Source organism: Agelaius tricolor, unplaced genomic scaffold, assembly GCF_023055355.1.
Source record: "Agelaius tricolor isolate 1412-34295 unplaced genomic scaffold, bAgeTri1.0.p SCAF_9, whole genome shotgun sequence".
In the NCBI taxonomy this organism is placed as follows: Eukaryota; Metazoa; Chordata; class Aves; order Passeriformes; family Icteridae; genus Agelaius; species Agelaius tricolor.
The window spans coordinates 33,497,721-33,518,503 of NW_027269269.1; the positions used below are offsets into that span (position 1 = coordinate 33,497,721).

At 52.2% G+C, this 20,783-nt stretch overlaps 2 protein-coding genes and 1 long non-coding RNA gene across 6 annotated transcripts; 2 read left to right on the forward strand and 1 right to left on the reverse strand.

Annotated features, from left to right (window-relative positions):
• Positions 1-175: 175 nt before the first annotated feature.
• Positions 176-15,883, forward strand: LOC139593029 (uncharacterized). 4 transcript variants are annotated; one of them, XR_011680182.1, is made up of 3 exons: positions 176-1,069; positions 2,550-2,796; positions 13,137-15,883. It is a non-coding gene; the product is annotated as an uncharacterized lncRNA (long non-coding RNA). The 4 variants fall into 4 exon arrangements; XR_011680181.1 differs by having other exon boundaries at positions 2,588-2,796; XR_011680183.1 differs by lacking the exon at positions 2,550-2,796.
• On the reverse strand, positions 4,355-18,018 carry LOC139593021 (nuclear mitotic apparatus protein 1-like). Its single transcript, XM_071433581.1, has 12 exons — positions 17,292-18,018; positions 12,017-12,148; positions 9,858-9,899; positions 8,817-8,879; positions 7,381-7,497; positions 7,082-7,300; positions 6,857-6,981; positions 6,518-6,761; positions 5,552-5,819; positions 5,337-5,427; positions 5,088-5,249; positions 4,355-4,887 (listed from the first exon to the last, which is right to left on the reverse strand). Exons 1-12 carry the CDS (start codon positions 17,877-17,879, stop codon positions 4,605-4,607), a joined length of 2,334 nt encoding a protein of 777 aa, XP_071289682.1. The 5' UTR covers positions 17,880-18,018; the 3' UTR covers positions 4,355-4,604.
• Positions 17,964-20,133, forward strand: XNDC1N (XRCC1 N-terminal domain containing 1, N-terminal like). Its single transcript, XM_071433926.1, has 3 exons — positions 17,964-18,008; positions 18,186-18,398; positions 19,354-20,133. The coding sequence occupies exons 1-3, from the start codon at positions 17,964-17,966 to the stop codon at positions 19,510-19,512; spliced, it is 417 nt and encodes a 138-aa protein (XP_071290027.1). The 3' UTR covers positions 19,513-20,133.
• The last annotated feature ends 650 nt before the right edge of the window (positions 20,134-20,783 follow it).

Here is a 20,783-nt window from a genome sequence, read left to right on the forward strand (position 1 = left end):
CGGGAAGGACGTGAGGGCACTGGAGAATAGGGCTGGGGCGTGTGGGCGGTACCCGGGTGGCAGAATGGGGCGCTGTGGGCTGATCTGGGGGCACAGGAGAGGCCGAAGGGAGCTGGGGGATTGTGACTCAGATGTGGGAGTTGCTGCTGGGTCGGTAACCTGAGGGGTGGTGGGGCAGCTCTGGGGGGCACCGAAGCGGTGGGGTGGGACTGGGGAGCTGCTGAATGGTTCCAAAGCCAGGAGATGCCCAAGCTCATCAGACTCTCCTCTCTCCCCACCAGGCACCAGAGGCTTCCAGAGGAAAGTTACACTCTGGCAGTGTTGTCTCCAAAGGCTTCTGAATGGCTCCGGTTAAAATCAGCTGTGTGGTGTCCTTCTCCTCCCAGGTGCCTGGGGGTTCCCTCTGGGGGGCTGGGTGTGGGGCTGATCCCTCTGAGCTGCCCGGGTCTTGGGAGAGGTGGGTCAGGGCATGACAGGGTGCAGTTACCACCTCACCTTGTTAAGCTGAAGGGCAAGGATTCACATCATTCTTGCTCTCTCAAAATGGGATGTTGTTCCTGTAGGTTACCAGAGAATTCCATGCTTCTCCCCATGTCCAGAACAAGCTAGAGCTGGAGGGGAGGGTGTTTAGGGAGGGGTTGGTACATGATGCTGTGTCCCTGCTGTGTGTGCAGGACCCCAAGTACCCCAAGGCAGAGAACCTGCTGAGTGAGGACAGCAATACAGCCCTGGCTTGGCTGCCCCAAGGATCACAGCAGGCAGCTGAGTGTGGAGCTGTGACAGGAGACAGCCAGTCCCATTGGCTGTGTTGACATTGATACTCCCCTGTTCCCCACTCCCGTGCAGGAGCCAGGGCCATGCCCCACAATGGGGTCAGCAGCTCTGAGCCCCCTTGCCCCTGTCCTTCTCACTGCTCCCCAGGGAACTACAGCTGTGCCTTTCTGCAGTCTGAGGTGGGATGCTCCTCATGGCCCTGCGACCAGCCCTGTCACACCTCGGTGCCCACTGATGACACCAGCTGACTCAAAGCTGGACCAGAATCGCTGCAGGGTTCAGAGGTTTTAGGAAGGTAAGGATTGATCCAAAGGAAAAAGGCATGGGGAAGAGCTGTGGGCCTGGTCATGGCATGGAGCTGATATGGGGGGATGGTGATGGAATGGGGCTGGCAGTAGGATGTGGCTGATAGGAGGGTAGAAGAAGGACAGGTAGGGAAGAGGACAGGTAGACCAGGGGTTAGGGTTGTTTATGGGCTCAGGAAAGCTGTACCACCTCTGCTTCCCTGCCCGTTCTTGTGCCCATAATCCCCCAGATGTCCTGGGTGGCACAGCAACAGAGCCACAAGCAGAGCTAGGAGTGGTGTTGGGACGGTGGCCAGTGCTCTTCCCCACAGCAGAGCTCAGAGCTGAGGGTGGGGCAGACATGGGACCACGTGCTGTGACAGCTGCAGCTGGTCTGAAGCTGCACAGTTAAAATTGGCCATAACAGACCCAACTTGGTACATTAAAGAGTAGAGGTAAACAAGTTCCTGGGTAAGACAGTGATGAGTTGGATTCAATCTCCAACAGGGGAGCCCAGCCAGTCCCATTCAATCATGAATGCAGACATCAGCTGGCCAGGGAGCTGGGTGGTGCTGAGACCCCAGCCAATCATATGTTCAACTGCAGGAATTCTGAAGGCCCTATAAAAGGGGGTGCCCCTCAATAAACTTTGGCTCTTGTTGCAGGAACTCAGTGTGTTCAGTCATGTGCCTGTCTCCAACAGTGTGCAGCTCACCTGCAGCCACCCCTTCAGTCCATGCAGCTGCTTTGGGCTCTCCTTCATCTGCCTGCACAAACCACGGGGGCAGGAGCCTGACCCCCCACAGCCCCCCTGGACACAGTAGGTGTCCCTCACACTTCCATGTGTCCCTCTCCGTGGGGAGGCAGCAGGAAGGGGCTGCCCCTCCACGGACACCACTTGTGCCCCACGGAAAGCCCAGGAGGTGCTTGCTGGGCTGAGCTAGGGGCTGTGCCCAGAGTGCTGGGCACAAGGAACCTCTCTCGATTGCATGGGGCCTCTCCTTCTCCCATAGGAGGATGCTGAGCTCTCAGACACACCCTGGTGCTCCAGCTCTGCCTTTCACAGGACTTTCTTTCCTGAATCATGCATTTACGTGGCCTGATATGGTCCACCCCATCCTGTCCCTGCACAGTGTGGCCTGGAGCTCCTTGATGTGCTTCCTTGGAGCCCAGAGCGCCAGCTCACACCAGCCTTGTCCTAATGTCACCCTGTTTTTTTAAGATTTTCTAAGCCTTCTGATGTTGACATTCTTGTAGGGAACTTTCTCACACACTTTCTGTAAATAACTCATTGTTTTGCATTCCTTTATGGGGGAGGAGAAAGTTGATAGACTGTTGGTCTGTCCAGTGTCATTGGAGAGGTGGCACTGTCACCTTCCAATCCACTGTCACTCTTGGAAAACTATAAATGTTGGAGTCAGAAAATAAACTTCCCTTTTTTCTTCACCTTGAGAACAGCGGGGTGCGCTTGTGTTCTTTCGTGTCCGATAGCAACACCCTGCTGCAAGGCTGCCTCTCCCTATCCCCAGGAGATCCAGGGAGGAGAAGCAGCTGAGGAGGCACCTGTGGAAGCTGGAAGGGGCTGCCTGGAGCTCAGCCCACCTCAGCCACTGTGCCTGGATGGAGCTGTTGACTGCACAGAACCAGAACCAGGCACCGAGGCCCAGAGCTGGCAGGAGCACCCTGGGGCGTCACCTGGAGCTGCTGGCCAAGGATGTGGGAGGTCCTGCAGTGCCAGGTGAGTGAATCTGCACAGCTGTGTCCTGGGCTGGCCCCCAGCCACTGTGGGCAGCAGGGCAGGGGGGAATTCTGCCCCTCTGCTCTGCTCAGGTGAGAGCCCAGCTGCAGAGCTGCCTCCAGCTCTGGGACCCCAACATCAGACAAGTGTGGAGCAACTGGAGTGAGCCCAGAGGAGGCTGTGGAGATGCTCTTGAGGGCTGGAGGCTCTCTACTGTGGAGACAGGCTGGGACATGCAGGGCTGCTCAGCCTGGAGACAAGAAGGTTCTGAGAACTGGGAGCCCCTTCCACTGCCTGAAGGGACTTCAGAAGAGGGACAATGGCCTGGGAGGACAAGGCAAGGGGTAGTGGCTTCCAAGTGACAGAAGACAGGGTTATATGGGATATTACAAAGAAATTCTTCCCTGTGAGGCTGGTAAGACACCAGCCCAGGTTGTCCAGAGCAGCTGTGGCTGTCCCATCCCTGGCAGGTAATCCCAGGATCACTGTCTTCTCCTGCCCTCATCCTGGCTGTTTACTGCTCTCAGCCTTTCCCAGACAGTTCTGGGCCCAGCCCTTCACTCTTTTGGGCTGGCAGGATGTGGCATAGGATACCTCCAGCATGTTACCCCTCTGCAGGGCCCCAGCTGCCACCTCAAGGATACCCAGGGTGAAAGGAACAGCCCAAGCCTGTGGCCCCCAAGAGAGACAAGGCAGGAGAAATGACAGAGGACATTCCAGCAGTGAGGGGGACACAGCTGTCTGCCCCAGCTGCTTGGCAGGGCTGTCCTCTGGTGGCCAGTAAATGGGCATAGGGCTGGCAGTTCTGTAGCTGGGACACATCACTCCTGCTGGTGCCCTGGCACTGGAGGGGCATCACAGTCTATTCCCAGGCTGCCATAAGAACCATCAGGAAGGGTGTCAGTCCAAACCCCACATCATCCCAACACTAGTGAGCTTGTGACAACCATATCACCTTTGCTTTCCACAGGCCACTTCCTGCTGAATCTGCTCCCCCCGCACACTCCTCCCAGTGTGGAGAAGAACCTACTGTAGCCTGGCTGCCCTGCCCCATTTGCCAGCTGCCCTTTGGCATGGCAGAGATGGAGCAGTATGCCAGCAACTGCAGGGAGACACCAGGGGCCCTGTCCTCACCCCAGCACCTGCAGTATGACAGCAGAGCTGGGGACAAACCCTGTGTCACCACCCCTGAGGGCTGAACCTGCAGTACGCCAAGGGGCAGAGACACTGCAGCCCCCGGACATCTGTGGCAAGGCTGGTGTGAGGATGGAGAAGGTGCTTCCAGCCCCATGGCCAGGTTTGCTGGGGTTTGAAGCACTGTAATGGCAGGGGTTGCTACTGGAGAAGAGGAAGTTAAAGGAGAAATGTAAGAAGGACAGAAATCTGCACTATGACTGCTTGGGGGCACTGCAGGGTCCCTCGGTGAGCATCCTGCCTTGGGAGATCCTGTGTAGTTCAGTGATAGGACAAGGAGGAGGTCATGCTTTTCCTCCCCTCATGCCCTGATAAAGGTCCCAGTGCATGTGGACTGTAGGAGCAGGAAGCCAGGAGCCCCAGAGCAGGTGAAAAATACACTTTATTTACAAGTAGAAACATTTAAAAATGCTGCCTCAGCTTCCCTGGGAGGAACAGGAGGACCAGGCAGGTTGGGGGGGGTCCCACACACAGGGAGCAAAGGTGGTGACCCGAGGGATGCTAAGTTTCACCTCTGTCCCTGTACCCGAGGCTGCAGAATATCCCTGGGGAGAGCTCAGCCCCTCCAGCTGCAGCCTGGTGCCAGCCCCTGCACCCCTGTGTGTTTCCAGCCCTCACCCTCTGTGCATCCCCTTGCCTTGGGTCCCGGAAGGGTTTAGGATGACAATGGGTACAGGAAGGGCAAGGGGGCCTTGCCGTGCCCAGGGCACCCCACAGTTGTCAGTGGGATATGCAAGGCAGTTGTGTGGGTGGCCCCACCTGTTCACCCTCAGTGCTCCTGGGCCCTGGGGGGGCAGGAAGAGGTGAGGGGGTGCAGGTGGGAGGCCAGGGCAGAGCCAGCACGCAGGGACTGGGGAAACCTCAGGATCGCTTGTCCTTGCGCGACTGGCGACTGGCCTGGAAAGGACAGAGCGAAGACGGGAGGTTAGGGACCATGAATGTGAGCGAGCCCCATGCTGGGACCTGCTGCTGCCATAGCAGCCCAGGGACAGCAGGACTGTGCCCCTTGTCCCCATGGCCTGTATGAACCCAAGGCAGGAGCTGGGGTCACTGAGCATGAGCGCAGCAGTGTGCCCAGGGGGTCAGGCAGTACCTACCTTGCCCTTTGGGGTCGTGGCGGTGGCGATGCGGGATGAGCGGCGGGTGCCGCTGGAGGCTGTGGGAGTGCTCCTCTGGGCCATTGCCCGGCGCAGCAGGCGCCTCCCCAGCTCCCTGGGGGTGTTGAGGATGCTGAACGCCATCGACTGGCGCCTCTGAGCCTGCAAAAGAGGAGCAGGACCATTAGCTCAGCGTGGGGCAGGACAGAGGGCTCCCTCCCGATCCCTCTTTTTCCCTCTGAAACTTACTGGTGTAACCGCTGCAGCTCCACAATGTGGTTCCAGTCATCCAGCTGCTCCGGCTCATCCTGGCACATGCCCAGCTTCATGGTGCTCTGGCCTAAATCCAAAGCAAGGAAAGATGAGGGGGCTTCCAGGTAAGACCTGACTCCCCCAAGGGGAGTCAGAATGACTCCCACAGAACCCCACAGCCAGCAGTCCAAGTGCTCCCCACCCATACACACCGAGGCTGGAGCTGCTGGTCCGCTGCAAGCGCAGGGAGCTACGGGTGACTGGTCGGTACCCAGGGAGGCCCAGCAGTACTGAATGGCCAGGGGTCTTCTCTGGGGAGGAGGCTTCCAGCTTTGCAAGGGTTTCCTGGGAGGAGAAGCTGGTGAGGGAGCGGGTGGAGGCACCTGAGCGCAGACGGCCCTTAGCAGGGGAAGATGTTTTTGTGGAATGAGCCAATGGGATGTTCTTGATGCAGACCAGTTCCTCGGGCTCTGCCTGTTTCTGGGAGAGAAAAATCCACAGATAGGTTTAGGTTGAACGGACCTTAAAGCTCATCTCCTTCCACCTCTTCCTTCCCTTGGCTGGGACACCTTCCACTAGACCAGATTGCTCTAAGCTGCATCCAGTCTGGCCTTGAACACTTCCAGGTATGGAGCAGTCACAGCTTCTCTAGGCAACCTCACAGGGAAGAACTTCTTCCCAATATCCCATCTAGCCCTGCCCTCTGTCAATGGGAAGCCATCCCCCTTGTCCTGTCTCTCCAAGCCTATGTCCGGGAGTCCCTCTCCAGGTCTCTTGGAGCCTCTTTAGACACTGGCAGGGGCTCTAAGGTCTCCCTGGAGCCTTCTTCTCCCCACTTTCTCAACCTATCTCCAGAGCAGAGGGACTTCAGCCCTTGGAGAGCTTCTGTGACCTCCTCTGTCCTTGCTCCAGCAACTCCATGTCATTCTGACATTGGGGCCCCAGGGCTGGAAGCAGCTCTGCAGGTGGGGGTCTCAGCAGAGTAGAGCAGAGGGGCAAAATGCCCACATTGCACCGCTTCCCACTGTGCTGGGGGGATCAGCTGAGGACATGGCTGGACTTTAGGCTGCCAGTGCACATTGACAGGTCATGTTCAGCTTTTCAGTTCCCAGCATGCTGGGTCCCTCTGCAGTGCTGCTCCTGATCCCTGCATTCCCCAGCAGAGGCCCCCTGCTCACATCTGTCATGGTGATGTTGATGGTGGTGCGGCGCCGGGCAGAGCGGGTCTTGCAGCCGGAGTCGAGCGAGAAGTCTCCCGGGAAGTTGGCGCTGCTCTGGAGCTGTGACCGCCTCTCAGAGAGGATGGGAGTAAAGTAGAGACTCTCCAGGGATGACTTTGTCTGGGGCAGCCGCTGAGACAGCAGTGACTCTTCACTGTCTGACGGCACCACTGAGACTTCCAGCTGAGAGCTGGCAGCCTTCCTGCAGAGACAGGGGGTGAGGGTAGCACCAGCAGGCTGACCAGGCCATCGGGAATGGTGGAGTTTTGGGGTGCTGGAAGCAGACTGATCTGGTACCTGGGGGAGCTGAGCTGCTGTGCCTCATTGAGGCTATCAGTGCTCTGGTCAGCCACACTCTCAAAGGAAGCCTCATGTCCCTTTACTGTGGCAGTCTTCTCCTGGAACTTGCTGAGTTCCTGCACCTGAATGGGAAACAGGGAGGAATGGATGGATCTGTCCTCCAAGTGAGGTGGTGATGGAAGCAAGGACAAGGAGGGTGAAGCTCAACTATGCCACACCCACCTGAGCTTCCAGGCTGCGAATCTGGCTGGTAAGAGTCTTGCAGCTCATCTCAGACTCCTTGGCCTGCAGGATGCTCTCCTGTAGCTCCTTGGCCAGCCTCTCTGATTTGCTCTGAAGCTCTGTGTTCTCTTCCTGCAAGTGCTCCATGGCCTTCAGCTTCTCTGATAGCTCCTGGTTCTGCTGCTTCTTGGCATCATAATGACTTTTTGCCTTCTCCATCTAGGATACAAAGCAGAGGAATCCTGTCAAGCTTCCCAGCAGTGTCAGGGACAGCAAGGCCATACCAGCCCCCAGCATACCTGGCCTTTGTAGTGCTCAGCTGCCTGCTCCTTCTGGGTGAGCTGCACCTGCAGCTCTGCCACCTTCTCCTGATGGCTTGTGACTGCTGCCTGCAGCTCCCCTTCCAGTGCTGTTGTCTTATATATCAACGGGACTTCTATTATCATTATGGTGCAAGGATTCCATAGCCTCAGAGTTTTCTACCTCCTCTATGTTTCTCACAGGCAGCTCCTCTGAGCACTGACTGTTCCTGGTCCTTGCAGCAGCCAGCTGACCTCTCCAGCTTCTCTGACTCCAGTTCCCATCATCCACTCTTTTATACCACTTGTTCTTATTGGCTACAGGTGTTGCCTGTTATCATCCAGCCTGCTCCTAATCTTTAGTAATAGGGTCCAGCTGCAACTCATTGGTGGATAAGATTACATTCTACATTCTCTTCATTTACCCATGCTCCGTCCCCCTACAATTCCCCCTTTTTCTTTTAACCACAGAGTTGCAGCATTTCCAGAAGTACATATTCAAATAAATTAACATTATGACGTATTTATAAATTTCTTTTAGAACTAGGAGTTATACAAAGGTTCAAACGGCATATCATAGTACTGATATATATATTTCTAAATGTTAGTTCAGTTCTATAGCTTTTCCTGGCTTACAAAATACTTATTTTTAAGGTCTTTTACACTCATATTTAACAAATAACAGTAGCTGTAATTGACACATTTTGCCAATCCTGTTTCCCCAAATCCATGGGGGTTATATGGTCAAATCCGGCTTCCCAAACCCACGAGGTAATATGGTTTTTAATCCCAAATCCATGGGGCAATACAGTTTAGTAGTCAAGTCCTTTTTTCCAAATCACAAGCTCATCTCCTGAATCACGTTCCGAATCACATCAGTCATATAGTTTAGTATTTAAATCCATGGGTGCCAAATCACATCGGTCATGTAGTTTAGTATTTGAATCCACAGGTCCCAAAACACGTCCCGAATCATGTCAGGCCTAGCACTTGTTGTCTTATATATCCACGAGAGTTCTATTATAATTACGGTGCAAGGATTCCATAGCCTCAGAGTTTCCTACCTCCTTGATGTTTCTTGCAGGCAGCTCCTCTGAGCACTGACTGTTCCTGGTCCTTGCAGCAGCCAGCTGACCTCTCTACCTTCTCTGACCCCAGTTTCCATCATCCACTCTTTTATATCACTTGTTATTGGCTACAGGTGTTGCCTGTTATCATCCAGCCTGCTCCTAATCTTTAGTAATAGGGTCCAGCTGCAACTCATTGGAGGATAAGATGACATTCTACATGATCTTCATATATCCATACTCCGTCCCCCTACAGAGTGCCTGTGGGCAGGGAAGAGACGGGCTTAGAGGCAACCCAGCTGAGCCCCCTAGCAGCACCAACAGCTCCAGGGCTCAGTCCCCAGGGTTTTGGTCCCTCTTTACTTTAACTCTCTGCTGCTGGGTCCAGGTGGCCTTCTCATGCTGAGTCAGCTTTTTATTCAGCTCATCCACCTGGAAGAAAGAACATGGCTTGGTGAGACCAGCTCCAGGCACAAAACTACAATCTTCCTGTGGAGGAGCACAGCCCCTCCTCTCTAGCCAGCTCTAGGACACAATGAAGAAATTTCCTGCCACAGGGTGACTGTTCAGCACCACCCACTGCCAAGGAAGATCCCAGGACATGCCAAGGTGACCATCACCCACCCCATGTTAATCCTTACAGCAAGGCTGGCTGGAGCTACCCAAGCAGAAGGAGCAGTCACAGGCTGGAAGCAAAGCCTCTGTTAAGTCCCCAGTGCCCAAGCACTTGCAACCTGGAGTCCCACAGGTCATCCAGCACTCTTGACACAGGGAGCTGGCTGCTGCAAGTTCTGGCCTGGCCATGCTCTTCCTGCTCCAGGGGATGCTTGAGGAGCCCTCAGCCCCCTGCTCATAGCCACAAGGTCTCTGCGGAATCCTGGGCAGCTCTGGCTGGGACTGGACAGGGAAATGTAGCTTTTCCAGCATTGTTTCCCAAGTGCTAACTCCTACCACATCTGAGATCAAGGCTGCTCTAGCCACATCTGGCCCATGCTGTCTGAGCACAGCTGTTCCTATCGGTTGTGCCAAGAGCTGGGCCTTGGTTAAAGGTGGGGGAAGAAGCCATCCCAGCACTGGGATAATCCTATGCTGAGGAGCCCTGCATGCCCCTGGCAGCCACTTGCTGCGTATGCTGCCATGGGCCATGTCAGAAGCCATGCCAAGTTGCAGGCACTAATGTGAGGGAGCAGGTGGCAGGATGGGAGCCCAGTTGCTACCCCCTGGAGCTGAAGGTGCCCAGAGACTTGGAGCCAAGGGCCCCATGGCTGGGTCCATGCTGTGAACAGTTCACTGTACTGTACAATACACAGTTCACAGTACAGTACAGAGGAGAGGGTGGCTCCAGCAGGAAGTGACAAACAAGGAGGGCTGTGCACTGTCACTGAGCAGCCAGCTCGTGGTCTGTGTTACCTGCTTAGTTTGGTCCTTCTGGATTATCTCCAACTGCTCCACCTGCAAGCACAAAAAGTAGAGGTGAGTACACAGCTGAGACATAGGCTGTTTTCCATACAGTCATGGAGTCATTTAGGTTGGAAAAGCCCTCTGAGACTGAGTACACTGCCAAGACCACCACTAATCCACGTCCACATGTCTGTTAAATCCCTCCAGGGACAGGGACTCTACCTTCTGCACCATCTTTATTTTCTTACTTTTATTCCCCCACAATTCCCCCTTTTCTTTTAATTATAAAGTTGTAGCATCTCTAGAAACATATGTTTGAGTAAATTGTTATAATAAAGTATTCACACATCTCACTTAGGGCTAATAGGTTACAAATGTTCAGGCTACATGTCACAGTAAGATCATCAACCTAAGGCTTTTTATAAACTAATGTTGTGTTTACTATCTTTTGCAGGGCCCTTTGCAGAAGATAGTAAACCCAGGACAATCATCTTTTGTGTAATTTCTGTTGAACTCTGGAATGTGTCTGTGCCCTGACCTTGATTTATTACTCAAGCTTACATTACATATTATCAGAAACTCTTACACTTACACTTCTAGAATATGGACAACGTCAATAGCTCTACAGCTTTATAAGGCAACTCACAAGAATAAGTTAAGGGCTATATGTTAGGATAGTAACAAATCAACAGTTACATAATTTTGATTATCAATAGCTATACAACCTGAACAACATCAATCCGGTATCTGTCGAGTGTACTTATGCTTATGGAATATAAGCTTTTACACTTATGCCTAGTCAAAGATTAATAGTTGCAATTCACAAACAAAATGCACATGTTTCATCAGCAAGCAAATACACCATACTGAATGATAGAGCTACTCTGTCTCCAACTCCAACTGCTGTTTTAATAATTCTCTTATTCCTTTTACAGTTTTTGTTGTATTAGTTTGCCACTCCAAGCCTCTCTTGCCCTGCTGTTTTCCATGTAGATGAAACATTCTGTTCTTCACTTGATATGTTATTTCCCATTGTGTCCCCAGCGGCTCCCCTGTACCCCAGGTGTTGAAATCTGTCAGGTCCGGACCAGGCAGCCTCCCCTGCTGCTCTCAATGCTACACTGGGCTCCATCTCTGGCTGCACTTGCCCTACAGCCCATCCCAAATCACATCAGGTTACTGTGGAGATGGCCACTATACAATTTTAGAGGGCTTCTCTTACATGTTGTCTGCTCATGTAGCAGCAACTTTCCTATTATGTCCTGCTGCACACACTGCCATTCAGGGGGCAGCCAGCACCATCCTGGGTCCCCCCTCTGGACTGCAGCCATACCTTGGCAGGGGGCACAGGGCTTGCTCCAACACGACAAATAAGCAAAGTGCATAGCATCCACTCCTCATATCCAACACTCTTCTTCTTGGGGGTGGTGTCTCATACATAGTCCAGACTTCTAGTCTCTTAGGTCTGCTTGGCTATAACTCATCTGGATTTTTAGGCTCTGAGGCTCTTGGTTTGCCTGACTCCACTATCTTATTTCTCTTAAGTCTGCAGTCATCTCCCTGAATCACCTTGGGATCACATTACTTAATATTTAAGTCCTTTTTCCCAAACCACCACAGGATCACCTCCTCACTGCTCTCGCTACAGTTCTCTACCCGAATCACCGCAGGATCACATCCAAATCGTGTCAGGGTCACCATATTTTGTCATCATATTTCAAAAGCTCCATACCTTCTCAGTGATTTCTCATGGGCATCTCCTCACAGCACAGCCAACAAACTGCAGCACCCTTCACAACACAAGCAACAAACTCCAACTCTCCTCTAGACCAGCTAACCCACTCTTTTATAGCACTCTTCCTCACTAGTCACAGCTGTGGCCTATCAAGGGCAGGCCTGTTTCTAATCTTTGGTAGTTAGGACAGCTGCAACTCCTCAGGGGCAAGATTACCTTCTGCACCATCTTTATTTTCTTACATTCTGTCCACCCACAGAGTTCTTATTTGGATCAGGATCCAGAGCCCAAGGCAGGCTTGGTCACTGGGTCAAAGATCGCATTAGCAGAACCATAAACATCCCAGCATCCAGCACTGCCATCAAATCCTCCCCCTGGGCTCCATCACAACCAGCTGGGCTGTGGGACACGGAGAGGACACTGCACCCCGTACCTTGAAGGAAAGATCCCCATTCTCCTCGGAGAGCTGGTTGATTTTTCGGTCCATCTGGGCTTTTTCAGTCTTCAGGTCCTGGCACTGCCTGAAGGCCTCGTGCAGGCGCCCCACCAGGCTGTGGGAAAGGAGCTGCTTAAGGAAGTGCTTAAGGAGGTGGTGCATGCTGGCAGCAGGCAAGGATATCACCAGGGATCGCTGCTGCTGGATATTGCCACGGAAACTAAAGGTTCCAAGGGATCTCCATGCCTTGCTGTGACTCTGCCATCAACCCAGCTCTAAACCTGGCTCCCAACAGGTGGCAAAGCAGAGTAGAGATAAGCAATGTTTGTGCTTTGCAGAAGCCCAACTGCTCCAAACTGAGAGCAGAGGCAGCGGTGGGACTCCAGCCACCCCCCTGCAAAGGGAAATAAGTAAGGAAAGGACAAAAAAAGACATGGCACTTCCAGTGGAGTTTGGGCAGCCTTCCTGAGTAAACAATGGCACAGGGACAGAGCAAAGACCAGGATGCAGTGTGACAGGTGATTTCAAGTGTGTGACAAAGCCCAGTACATGGGATCAAAGTAAAGGCCTGGGAAATGGGCTGGAGTCAGGAGTTGACTGTTTGGTGTATTTTCCAAAGTGAGGGACAAAATTATTTTCTTGTCTGTATTTACACCGAGTCCTATGCTATGTTTATATTTGGGTTGCTCCTGGCTGATGCTTTTAACAGAGCTACAGGAGATAATACTGTTAAAGCAATGCAAGGATGGTCTGGAATTTCCCTAAAACCTCAGGAAATTCAATCTGATAATATTTTTCATTTTACTGTCAAAGGTGTGCAGGATTGGGCAGAAGGTGAAAAGATTAAATGGACTTCTCACACCTCTTTCTATAGATGGGGGGTAAACGAGTGTTCCAGAATCACTGCTTTTTGCCCGACAGCTCCAAGCATAATTCCCTCACTACAGAGACCAGATGGTTTCAAGCACCCAGCACATTACCCTGGACAACCTGTTTTTGGTGGACCCCCCGCTGCTGTAGGGGAAGTACCACTGCTGTTCAAAACCTCTCTGACAACTCCATCATTCTAACTTCTTCTGCCTCTTCATGGCAGAGTCTGTTGTGTTTACTTTTTCAGAAGAACTCCGAGGGACACGAAGACCTGATAAACCATGATAACACTAGTTAGATGGACAACAGAAATAATGTTTTCCCTTCCCTTTATGGTAACACCAGGTGATGATATTACACATGACATGTAAATTAATTGAACTTGAATAAATTGGCTGTTACAATTAGAGATTTGATCAAATTACAGCAACCACTGCAGTCATTCTTACAGGCTTTTGTGAACACACCAGTGGCTGCTATCAAAAATATTACCAAATTGGGAGAAGGTAAATGTAAATGATCACAAACTGGTAAGTGATGCACTCGGTGCTACACAAAACAATGTTTCTTTGGCTCTCAGCTGTATCCAGGCACAATTGTGGATGCACTCAGTTTCTGCTTCAATTATAAGAGAATTGAAGTGAAGAAGGCACTTTTCCCACTGAAATTTGGAAAATAATTTGGAACAGTGCCACTGACTTTGAAAGAGAATTCCAATCCTGGTGGAACCTAGTGAATTTTGACCTATGACCCCATTTGAAACAGAGACACAGCTTTTGTGTTAACCATACGCAATGCCTCAGGGCACTTGATTTTCCCTGTTATAGCATTAGAACTGAATTACGACAGAGCTATTCTCTATCTTTCTGAACATAGAGAATGGGCCTGTCAAATTGGTAAGAAATGGCAAACTGGTAATTTGGAATCTTGTATTGCCCGAGAACAACAAGGGCTCATCTGTGAAAGCAATGCAATCATAGCTCAAGACATTTGTTTAGATACAGAGCAAAATATCTGTCATTTTGAAATTCGTCCTAACGAGACTTCTGAAACAGTTCTTCTATACATAGGCAATAGATGTGCACACTTTAGAACCATTTGTGATTTTGTATTCGTAGAAAATAAATATTGTAGTAGATACTAAAAATCATTCAAATTTTTGTGCTTGTAACTTTACCAAGATTACAGGATGTGATTTCTCTTATGAAGCACCAGTTACCTCTCACTACCTATTGCAATCTAACTACACACTGATTCACAAACTGATGCCTACTCCTATTGGGATGAATCTCACTTTGGTAAGACAACTGCTGCTCTATTGAGACTTAGTTGAAATCCTCGAGAAGATTAAGAAAAACAGACAGAAAACTCTGGTAACTGTTCATCACAATGTGAGACAGATACACCGTGTCATGGAAAGAGTGGAGGAAGATGCTGAGCACAAATGGTGGGATACTCTTTTTTGGGTGCTCTCCTACTGCCATGAGTGTCTTGAACAGTGTGTGTCATCCCATTGTTACGCTTTTGATTTTAATTCTGTTTGATTTTATTTTATCAGCAGTCCTAGTCATTATGAATTAGAAGATGGTGAAACAGCTGACAAGATTGACATCTATAGTTAATGCACACAAGTTGGCTGATGTCCCCTACACTGTGGACATCCCCAAGACATTTGACACAAAGCAATTATGAATTAAGCATATGTGTTTTAGAGTAAATCCTGATTCCCGTTTATGATTTTGTGAGAATTACTTTCAATTTTTAGTGAATTGTTTTAGAAAGTTATTTTTAAATTAATACTTGTATTATGATTTGTTTATTGCTTTTTGCTTTTGATTATTTGTCATTTGTTTTAGCCATTTAAAAATTGTTATAAAAATAATATTGTTGTAATTAATCAACCATTTGTGAAAATTGTTACAATAATCAATATTAATTATGTTTATTGTCTCCCTTTTTCCCTTCTTTTTCCTATCCTTTCTTTTCCTCCTTTCTCACTCTCGCTCTCTCTCTCTGTGTCAAATTGTCTCTATTTTTTCCGGGTTATACTACTAACGTACAGCAAATCCTGAAGACCTACCAGTGACATTTCAGAGTCCTGCTGATGAAGATCCCTTCAAGACAATCGTGAGTCACGGGGTAGTGTGAGAGTCTGTCCGAAACATCCCTCATCTGCCTCACGATCGTCATTGGGGAGACCAGCAAAGAGAAGACCCCCCCGTCTTGAAAATCTCTGGCTTTGTAGGAGAAAGTTACACACGCCAAAGGCCCTGAGACCTGAGAGCACAGTGCTAAGTTATTGTTTTCACAGGTCTTGTTTGCTGTATGCTACACTGAGCCCAATGAGAAGGGGGCACCGGGCCCTGTTTGCAACAATAGCCTTGGAAGCTGTCCCACCTCTCGGCCTGGCTGGCTTCTCCTGAGTTCAGGTGGTCTCCCACAGAAGACCCTCACCTGTTTTACAACCACCGTGACAGACAGACTGGGATGTAAGAAGCCTCTCCACCAAAGACCAGGACATGAAACCCCTATGTGAAAAGGCCCCTCTCCTCCTTCCAAGGACTGGACTGAAACCCCCAACCCGAGGAAGGTGTGTGGGGGGAGGCAAGCTGACCAAAGCGAGATCTTTGCCTGCAGGTGTGACCACTGGACCACGAAAACAATGGCTCTCCTTTACTGCTGAGAACATGGACTACCTGTTACATCTATTCCTTATTGTATCTGTTTCCCCCCCACCCCTCACAATTTTCAATAGAGTTATCATAATAAAAACATCTGAGTTAGCTAGAGAATTTGAGATCTCCCAGACGTAACAGGCAGATCCTTGACTGGACTGGACCAAAGGATTTCGTCTCTACATTTGGTAGCTATACCCCCCTCTTTCTCTCTCTCTTTTCTCTCTCTTTCTCTATCTTTTTCTCTCCCTTAATCCCTCTATCCCATTTTGCTGTGGTCATTCAATAAAGGTATATTTGTTTTGATTATTACTGCAAATGCCCTGTGCCGTGTTGGTTCTTTTGCAGCCTGAGATCAATCCACGAACCATCACGAACCCCGTTTGTAAGGATGGATTGTGACGCACACACGAGCTGGATTATCCTGAGCCAGCCCAGGCCCCATGCAGCCAGACCCACTCTGCTACCCCCATCTCTGGGACAGGTTCTCCTGCCTGGATCCCCAAGGAACTGCTGCCTTAAAAATCTAGGAACAAATCAGCACACATACAAAACAATTTCCATCAAGGAGGTAATATAAAAGCTGGTCTTTCATTGAAGGCCTCCAGGGGCAAATATGGAAAAATGCCTCCACTGGAGACAGGGTTTAGTGGTGGCCTTGGCAGAGCGAGGGCCATGTCCCCACCATGAGTGGCTCATCAGCAAACTGCTCTGCCCAAAGAGCTGCCAAGACCTCAGGACAGCACAAGCAGATAGGTTTTGCTCCAACAATTTATGGAATCACAGGGATAAGCAGTCCTATATGCACCTCTTCATTCGCTGCCTCCTTGTGATGCCCTCTCTGCCAGGCCCTGATGGAATGAAAAGTGGGAATTTCACTTCTGAGGATCAGAGATTTGGATCTTCCACATTTTTACATACAAAGTCAACAAGGAGTATCTTAAAATATAACCAGCAGCAACTCAAGAGTGACTGATCTGGGATTCAATCCTCCCATCACCCCACTGCACCACTCTCCAGCAGCAGCACAAGGCACAGGGCAGAGGTACAAGCTCCCACAGCTCAGCCATGCACTAGGGAATCTCCACAACTGGGCCCTGCCAGGAATCTCCTCCAAAACAACCACAGCATCTGGCAATTTTTAAGCCACATCACCAATTCTTGAGGAAAGGCACAAAAAAATTACCTGACTGTACAAGCTAAGTGAACTTAGGACCCCTGTGCAGCTGCTCCCACAGTGCAGACAGGATGGAACCAAGTTCTCCTGGTTCTTTACCAGTGGGAAAAAAAAAACCTCCCAAGCACGAAGCACAGGGGACAGTGAAAAGCCACTGCAAAGCCCGGGGCAGCAGTGCCGGAAAGTGGCACATATCTGTGACAGAGCATCCACCCTGCTTCCAATTCCATCTTTCCAGACAGATTTTTTTTTCCAGTTCTGTAATTTTTCGTCCCCAGGAACATTTAAAGCCAGCACGGGAACAACAGCGATGCCTCCACGGCTGCCTTCCTGCCCCCAGAGCCCGCACTGTCCCTGCCCCATGGGCCCTCCGAAGCTCCCAGTGCCAGCCTGCCCCTGTCCTCCCACACCAGGATCTCCCCCGCCCTAACACTCCCCACACCCATTTCCCCAAAGCTCTACAAGCTCAAAGTGACCCAGAGTCGCCGCTGTCCCATTCCAGGCACCCTCCGAGCCCCTCAGCGCACATGCCTACCCCGTTCTCCCGGACCCCGCGGGCTGCGTGTCCCGTCAGGCCCCGCAGCGGGCCCGGCCGCGGCCCGAACCGGAGCGCGGTCGGGAGAGGCGCCCACGGGAGGCGGGAGCGGCGGGGATCGGGGCTCACGTCACTTGGGCGGCCGAGATGGGTGCGGATCGGGCTGGGCGGTGACTCGGGAGCTCTGCGGTCAGGCACTGGCTTGGGCAATGGCGTGGCGAGGCTGTGGGGCACAGCCAGGGCTTTAACAGGCCTGGGAAAGCGGGGAACGACTGACGAGCTACAGCGATAGCGGAATAGCGCTGAGGCGTTGTTCGTGCCTCTGGGAACACGGGCCGTGGAGCTGCGGGAAGGACGTGAGGGCACTGGAGAATAGGGCTGGGGCGTGTGGGCGGTACCTGGGTGGCAGAATGGGGCGCTGTGGGCTGATCTGGGGGCACAGGAGAGGCCGAAGGGAGCTGGGGGATTGTGACTCAGATGTGGGAGTTGCTGCTGGGTCGGTAACCTGAGGGGTGGTGGGGCAGCTCTGGGGGGCACCGAAGCGGTGGGGTGGGACTGGGGAGCTGCTGAATGGTTCCAAAGCCAGGAGATGCCCAAGCTCATCAGACTCTCCTCTCTCCCCACCAGGCACCAGAGGCTTCCAGAGGAAAGTTACACTCTGGCAGTGTTGTCTCCAAAGGCTTCTGAATGGCTCCGGTTAAAATCAGCTGTGTGGTGTCCTTCTCCTCCCAGGTGCCTGGGGGTTCCCTCTGGGGGGCTGGGTGTGGGGCTGATCCCTCTGAGCTGCCCGAGTCTTGGGAGAGGTGGGTCAGGGCATGACAGGGTGCAGTTACCACCTCACCTTGTTAAGCTGAAGGGCAAGGATTCACATCATTCTTGCTCTCTCAAAATGGGATGTTGTTCCTGTAGGTTACCAGAGAATTCCATGCTTCTCCCCATGTCCAGAACAAGCTAGAGCTGGAGGGGAGGGTGTTTAGGGAGGGGTTGGTACATGATGCTGTGTCCCTGCTGTGTGTGCAGGACCCCAAGTACCCCAAGGCAGAGAACCTGCTGAGTGAGGACAGCATACAGCCCTGGCTTGGCTGCCCCAAGGATCACAGCAGGCAGCTGAGTGTGGAGCTGTGACAGGAGACAGCCAGTCCCATTGGCTGTGTTGACATTGATACTTCCCTGTTCCCCACTCCCGTGCAGGAGCCAGGGCCATGCCCCACAATGGGGTCAGAAGCTCTGAGCCCCCTTGCCCCTGTCCTTCTCACTGCTCCCCAGGGAACTACAGCTGTGCCTTTCTGCAGTCTGAGGTGGGATGCTCCTCATGGCCCTGCGACCAGCCCTGTCACACCTCGGTGCCCGCTGATGACACCAGCTGACTCAAAGCTGGACCAGAATCGCTGCAGGGTTCAGAGGTTTTAGGAAGGTAAGGATTGATCCAAAGGAAAAAGGCATGGGGAAGAGCTGTGGGCCTGGTCATGGCATGGAGCTGATATGGGGGGATGGTGATGGAATGGGGCTGGCAGTAGGATGTGGCTGATAGGAGGGTAGAAGAAGGACAGGTAGGGAAGAGTTCAGGTAGACCAGGGGTTAGGGTTGTTTATGGGCTCAGGAAAGCTGTACCACCTCTGCTTCCCTGCCCTTTCTTGTGCCCATAATCCCCCAGATGTCCTGGGTGGCACAGCAACAGAGCCACAAGCAGAGCTAGGAGTGGTGTTGGGACGGTGGCCAGTGCTCTTCCCCACAGCAGAGCTCAGAGCTGAGGGTGGGGCAGACATGGGACCACGTGCTGTGACAGCTGCAGCTGGTCTGAAGCTGCACAGTTAAAATTGGCCATAACAGACCCAACTTGGCCAGCCTGGTACATTAAAGAGTAGAGGTAAACAAGTTCCTGGGTAAGACAGTGATGAGTTGGATTCAATCTCCAACAGGGGAGCCCAGCCAGTCCCATTCAATCATGAATGCAGACATAAGCTGGCCAGTGAGCTGGGTGGTGCTGAGACCCCAGCCAATCAAATGTTCAAGTGCAGGAATTCTGAAGGCCCTCTAAAAGGGGGTGCCCCTCAATAAACTTTGGCTCTTGTTGCAGGAACTCAGTGTGTTCAGTCGTGTGCCTGTCTCCAACAGTGTGCAGCTCACCTGCAGCCACCCCTTCAGTCCATGCAGCTGCTTTGGGCTCTCCTTCATCTGCCTGCACAAACCACGGGGGCAGGAGCCTGACCCCCCACAGCCCCCCTGGACACAGTAGGTGTCCCTCACACTTCCATGTGTCCCTCTCCGTGGGGAGGCAGCAGGAAGGGGCTGCCCCTCCACGGACACCACTTGTGCCCCATGGAAAGCCCAGGAGGTGCTTGCTGGGCTGAGCTAGGGGCTGTGCCCAGAGTGCTGGGCACAAGGAACCTCTCTCGATTGCCTGGGGCCTCTCCTTGTCTCACAGGAGGATGCTGAGCTCTCTGACACACCCTGGTGCTCCAGCTCTGCCTTTCACAGGGCTTTCTTTCCTGAATCATGCATTTACGTGGCCTGACATGGTCCACCCCATCCTGTCCCTGCACAGTGTGGCCTGGAGCTCCTTGATGTGCTTCCTTGGAGCCCAGAGCCCCAGCTCACACCAGCCTTGTCCTAATGTCACCCTGTTTTTTTAAGATTTTCTAAGCCTTCTGTGTTGACATTCTTGTAGGGAACTTTCTCACACACTTTCTGTAAATAACTCATTGTTTTGCATTCCTTTATGGAGGAGGAGAAAGTTGATAGACTGTTGGTCTGTCCAGTGTCATTGGAGAGGTGGCACTGTCACCTTCCAATCCACTGTCACTCTTGGAAAGCTATAAATGTTGGAGTCAGAAAATAAGCTTCCCTTTTTTCTTCACCTTGAGAACAGCGGGGTGCGCTTGTGTTCTTTCGTGTCCGACAGCAACACCCTCCTGCAAGGCTGCCCCTCCCTATCCCCAGGAGATCCAGGGAGGACAAGCAGCTGAGGAGGCACCTGTGGAAGCTGGAAGGGGCTGCCTGGAGCTCAGCCCACCTCAGCCACTGTGCCTGGATGGAGCTGTTGACAGCACAGAACCAGAACCAGGCACCGAGGCCCAGAGCTGGCAGGAGCACCCTGGGGCGTCACCTGGAGCTGCTGGCCAAGGATGTGGGAGGTCCTGCAGTGCTAGGTGAGTGAATCTGCACAGCTGTGTCCTGGGCTGGCCCCCAGCCACTGTGGGCAGCAGGGCAGGGGGGAATTCTGCCCCTCTGCTCTGCTCAGGTGAGAGCCCAGCTGCAAAGCTGCCTCCAGCTCTGGGACCCCAACATCAGAAGAGTGTGGAGCAACTGGAGTGAGCCCAGAGGAGGCTGTGGAGATGCTCTTGAGGGCTGGAGCCTCTCTACTGTGGAGACAGGCTGGGACATCCAGGGCTGCTCAGCATGGAGACAAGAAGGTTCTGAGAACTGGGAGCCCCTTCCACTGCCTGAAGGGACTTCAGAAGAGGGACAATGGCCTGGGAGGACAAGGCAAGGGGTAGTGGCTTCAAA

Bases quoted from the DNA above. Each gene is read 5' to 3' on its own strand.
- LOC139593021 (XM_071433581.1), bottom strand. From the start codon at position 17,879: ATGAGCTTGGGCATCTCCTGGCTTTGGAACCATTCAGCAGCTCCCCAG. The intron at 9,900-12,016 runs GTACGGGGTGCA...TTGTGCTTGCAG, and splicing joins ATGGGGATCTTTCCTTCAAG to GTGGAGCAGTTGGAGATAAT. The intron at 6,982-7,081 runs GTGGGTGTGGCA...TTTCCCATTCAG, and splicing joins TTCGCAGCCTGGAAGCTCAG to GTGCAGGAACTCAGCAAGTT.
- XNDC1N (XM_071433926.1), top strand. From the start codon at position 17,964: ATGGCTCCGGTTAAAATCAGCTGTGTGGTGTCCTTCTCCTCCCAG. The intron at 18,009-18,185 runs GTGCCTGGGGGT...TTGTTCCTGTAG, and splicing joins TGGTGTCCTTCTCCTCCCAG to GTTACCAGAGAATTCCATGC. The intron at 18,399-19,353 runs TGACAGGAGACA...CTCTTGTTGCAG, and splicing joins GGCAGCTGAGTGTGGAGCTG to GAACTCAGTGTGTTCAGTCG.